Source organism: Hakea prostrata, chromosome 4 (assembly GCF_041222555.1).
Source record: "Hakea prostrata isolate BN-2017 chromosome 4, UWA_Hpros_2, whole genome shotgun sequence".
Taxonomy (NCBI): Eukaryota; Viridiplantae; Streptophyta; class Magnoliopsida; order Proteales; family Proteaceae; genus Hakea; species Hakea prostrata.
In genome coordinates this window covers 19363391-19368874 of record NC_142603.1, presented here as the reverse complement: position 1 = coordinate 19368874, position 5484 = coordinate 19363391, and the positions used below count along the sequence as shown (strand labels likewise).

Below are 5484 nucleotides of genomic sequence, written 5' to 3'. Positions count from 1 at the left end.
TGGTGATTTATTTTTAGAGGAAAAAAAATCACATCTTTTCTTTATTTGGTGGTTTCTTTTTAAAAAAGAAAAGTGAAATTAAAGTTAATTTTTTTCTATTAAGGGTAGTATTATAAATTGAAAAGAGAGTAAATAAGTAAAAAGATAATTGCAGGGTTATTTTTGGGATTTTGAAAAAAATATATAGATGCCACATCATCAATAAACTGTAACGGTAGGGGGCATTAATAATTGTTGATAAAGTTAAAGGTTGGAATAGTAATTTAAAACATACTGGGAATAAAATAGTAATAAAATCAAAATACAAAGGGGGCAACAATAATTATCCCTTTAATCAATTGTACTTTCACCTTCTATGATCGATCTGTTTGTTTTTATCTTTCCTTATCTCATTTGATAATCCCTTAGTCATTTTCAATAATCTGAAGTTTTATGTGCATGATCTCCCACCAGAATATGACAACGACCGACTTGCAGATGAGAGGTGCATTTGTCTCATTGTGGAAGTAGTGATTCACAAGGCTCTATTGAGTTGTGAGGCATGGACACTCAATCCATGCTGGGAAGTCATTTCTTACTTTGTCCTGGTTTACAAATAATGCAACTTCACCATTGTTAATGTGTTCCTGATGATGGCTAACACGCACCCAACTTCTGTTGGTGTCAACACTGAAAATAACCTATTGGGAGATGCTGTTCTATAACAAAAGTTGTGGGCAATCAATTTATGTTGCATGCAACAAATTCTAAGCCTAGCTGTTTTCACACAATATTGAGGAGTCCATTAAAGCAACTACAGATGGGGGTTCTGGAGTTCTTGAAGAAATCAATTATTACAGATGTTTTTGTACACATACATGTGATGTGAACAGCAAAGAGAGGCCAGCAGAAACCACAAGAAGGCCTAGCAGCGAGAACCCTCTAGGCATTCAACCACAGATCGATCCAGCAAGTAGTTTCTGCCTTCAATCTACAAATTTCACTCAGATCAATCCCTGCAGGTATGTCCAGCACCCTTAGAACCTATTGCAGTCCTCCCCTCCCCTATCCTGCGTAGACCCCTAATTAATTCTCTTCCCCACTGCTCACCCTCCTACAGCTCTCCTTGACCTATTCCCAACTTCCCCAGCCCCTGCGATAACCCCTATAACCCTTACCCACCCTCTCGGCTTCTCCGTTTCTTGCAGCCAAATAGACCCAAAATAGAGTTCTTTTTCCCACCAAATTAATAAACATGTACCATTTGAAGAAATTAAGAAATACTACGCACTTACACAGTCAGCGAGGATCGATGCATCCAAACAACCACATATATGGTAATGGTTTGCTAAATTAGAAGGCAGGCAAAGAAGAACAGATTCAAAGGAGGCAAAAATTTTACCACTGCATGTCTGTGCATGGGCTATAATATCAGCATTAGAATTACCACCACGCAAGCCAAGCCAGCTGCCCTTGAATCCATATTCTCATTTTCATCATTTATCTCATTTTTTAGAATATCTATCTATCTGTTCTCTGCATGCTTTTATGAAAGCAGTAAGTCACCTGCATAGAAGGAGTTTTAACAGATAAGTAAGTTGGATGCAAATTAAGCAGTTATGCATTCTGTGGTGAAAGATAAAAAAACAAATTGCGCTTATGATATGGAACTTCTGCAGTGGAGATGCATAGACATTAGAAACAATATTTCAATCACAAGATTCACAATAACAACAACAAGATATTGGTCAACTCACTTCATGCTCAATGCTTTCGATGTTTTGACTATAAATTGTTCCAGACTTAATTTTGATGCTTTCGAGCGTGCAATTCAAAAGGAAATAATTATTAGCATCCCGTACATCACTACCCAAAAGCCATCCTCTACCTACAAGAGGATGAACTCTGGAACATGATTTCAAATCACTCAAGAACTAACCATAGGAGCAAAGACACCATCAATAAAAGTTGAATGAGGTGACAGAGAGAATGGTTTACATACTGTTTTCAAGGCAGCTTCCATAAAAGGTAATTGTTGCCAAGGTTTCCGCACAGTAAAATATGCCAATGCAGCTCCAATTTTTTACTTTCAAAGATAGATCCTACCAAACAGAAATTAGAGGGTGGAAGTATCAGAAATGGCCAAGAAAGGGACACAATGTGAAAAATACACTTTGGTGCTCAGATGCCCCAGGATGTATAAAATTCAATTACAATCCCATTAGAAGTATTTAAACAGATATGTTTCCAATCACTATCAACTTAAACAACCCAACTACGGTTGGGAGTATACAGGAACCTCATCATATCCTAAATAAAGAACTACAGCATGCACTTGTCCATAGCAATGAACCTGTTCTTGATGGGTTCTCTTGGGTCCAAGGCTTTTGTGAGGTTCAGTATCTGTATGATTGTAATGCTAGTTTACTATTTGTTGGTTGCTGTACATGCTACTTATGACCTGGCTCAGCAAATTGCAAACCCACATCCAGCAAAGGTTGTGGAAGTTAACAACAGAGGAAATGAAGAAGAAGAACTTCAAATTTTCATCCACTTCCACCTTCATCATCTAATGTACTATTTTGAAATAACTCAATTGAAGAGGACTGAAAAAACATTATAGATTGCAATCCATATGCCAAACTTGGCCAAATTGAAGAACTGAGCTCAATTTTATTTATATAGGGGAGAAACCTATGGAAAATAAAAAGAGTTACATTGAAAGGAAAGACAATGCAATTATTATTTGTCATCGAATCTCAGCCAAAGCATTTTTCTATCATCTTGCTTAAAAACTGAAAATATGCATGTCTCCCGGATATTTTGAACAATAAAGGATCCCACAAACCCCAAAAGCCAAACACGAAACCAATGGCTAAAAATGTTAGCTTAAAGCTGGATGCATTAAAGCTTTGAAGCTGAGTACTCAATGGAATGCTACCTGACAAACTATTATAAGACAAATTCAAGATAGCTAAAAATGTTAGCTTTGACATGCTTTTGGGGATGCCACCAGAGAGTCTATTTAATGACAGATCCAGAGATTCCAACAATAACATTTCCCCAATCTTCTCAAGAATGTTTCCTGTCAAATGATTTCTTGATAAGTTCAATGATTGCAACCCATCAAGACTTGTTAACTCTTCAGGAATCTCTCCAAACAAATGGTTGTCTGAAAGGTCAATGCTAATTAGAAGCTTGAGAGGAGTAGTGCTATATTGATATTCCTTTCCTTTGATAGTTAACCAAACCTCCTCGGCGGGACCTTCACCCTTGAAACCTGACATTGGTACAAGGTACCAAAACAGATGAATGGAACTCATAGTCAAGCTTCTCTTTGTGGCCATAGAACTGAAGTTTTTGAAGCAGTGACTTATGATTCCTGAAAGGCTATTATGAGAAAGATCAAGGATTTGAAGAGATGGTAGATCACAAAGTTCTAGTGGAATGCCACCCCCAAAATTGTTTGAATGCATGATCAGAGCTGTTAGATTTTGTAAACTTTTCCCCATCCAAGTCGGTATGCTTCCAGAAAACTCATTCTTACTAAGGTCAATAAGCTGTAACGTTGAACAGTTTTGCAGGGGTGAAGGTAATGTACCAGAAAGATGATTGTTGTTCAAATGCAACGCTTGAAGACCATAGGCTGATATGAGAGACCTTGGAACCTTTCCAGTTAAATTGTTGTGCCCCAAATTTATAACTTGCAACGAATGCCAAGTCATCCAACAATCATGGATATTCCCAGATAAGAGATTGTTAGAGAGATCAAGAAATGTTAATTTACTTGATCCATCTAACTGTTCACAGAGGAAATGGGAAATTGATCCAGAAAAGGAATTGTTAGAAAGATCTAGTAGTGAAACACTGGAAGAAATATGAGGCACTAGGCCCTTAAGGTTGTTGGAACCCAAAACTATCCATGAGTTGATAGAATCAAACTTCAATCTTCTTGGGAGCTCACCATGTAACTGATTGTTGGAGAGATTTAAATATGAAATTTGTGAAGATAAGTTCCAAAACCAAGTTGGTATTTCACCGAAATTCCCGTATCCAGATAACACTAAGGAAAACATGTTGCTTTGTGTTTGGAGCCATGATGGAAACTGAGATCCTACATGCCATGATCCCAAATATATATCGTTGAGTTGGAAAGGAGGAATCCAATTTGAGGCGAATCGCAAAACCAATGAGTTTGAAGATGTAGATAATACCAATAGTCTAGTGAGATTGGACAAATGAACTTCAGATACCTCACCTTCCAAGGAATTTTGGCTGATATATAAGTGCTCAAGCAGTGAAAGATGTCCCAGACTTTTTGGAATAGATCCATTCAACTGGTTAGAAGAAAGAACTAATCTCTGCAGTGATGATAAACTTCCTATAGATGAAGGAATGGGACCAGAAAATGAATCATAGGAAAGATCAAGCACAGTTAGGCTCTGAAGCTGCCCCAGTTGATTAGGCAGAGGATCTAAAAGGTTATTCTCGCACAAATTCAATTCCTGCAACTTGAAAAGATTTCCCAACGTTGTTGGTATCTCACCTCCAAGTTTATTCCCTGAGAGATTAATCATTGATAGGGAAGTCAGGTTACCAACTGCGCTTATAATTGAACCCCTCAATTCGTTATAAGAGATATCAAGAATTACAAGACTTCTCATTTTATACAACAAGTCTGGTATGGTGGAATTGAAATTGTTGCCAGAGAGCAGTAGGATCCGCAGAGAAGTCATGTTTTGAAGTGTAATACCCCCCGTATTTCTAACCCGAGATCCGTATTCCAGGTCCGAGAACCCGAAGGTCTAGTCGGGTGAACTTGTGGAGTATCCGGATTGAAGCCCATGATCCATACCCAGGACCCATGGATCTGGATCCTATGTCTGAAAAGCCTGCCTTGGCTGGTGTGGGAAATTCTGGAAGTCAAGTGTCGTTCAGAGATGTCCGGAATGAAGGTAAGATCTCCCCCATCTCTTATTTAGGGCTAGGTTGACCTTGGGTATCAACCCCCTAGTAAAAGCACCCTTGTATGGCAAATTACATGGGGGCGGTTACTAGTGGCGGTCGCTTAACCTAAGCGACCGGCCCAAGCGACCGCCCGGTCTGTTTTCGGGGATTTTGCCCTATTTTGCCCCCAGACTTCTATAAAAGGTAAACTCCGTCTCATTAACGATTACTTTATTCGTTATTTCTTATTTGGGAGTTAAGACGGCTGCGGGGAAGATCCGAAAGAGTCTCTGGAGTACTGACAGTGGTTTGGAGGATCAGTTCTCTTCTTCTCTGGCTTTCTGGTGTGAGGTATTGAACTAACCCTTCGTTCTCTACTCTCTTATCTCCGTTAGTTTAATTTTACCCTTTTTCCTCGTCACTGTGATTACCCCTTGGTTATTCTTTACCCTTTTTTTTATCTGCGTGAGATGGAATAACCATAAACAGAACCCTGCTTCTGTGAGATGGAAAATCCAATAAAGGAGAGGGTTAGGGATAATCCACTGATGATAGGGG

At 38.8% G+C, this 5484-nt stretch overlaps 1 protein-coding gene across 1 annotated transcript; it reads right to left on the bottom strand.

The window, feature by feature from the left end:
• Positions 1 to 2738: 2738 nt before the first annotated feature.
• LOC149018358 (uncharacterized) lies at positions 2739 to 4715 on the bottom strand. The gene has a single exon (XM_089153881.1). It carries the CDS (start codon positions 4713 to 4715, stop codon positions 2739 to 2741), a length of 1977 nt encoding a protein of 658 aa, XP_089010007.1.
• Between the last annotated feature and the right edge of the window lie 769 nt (positions 4716 to 5484).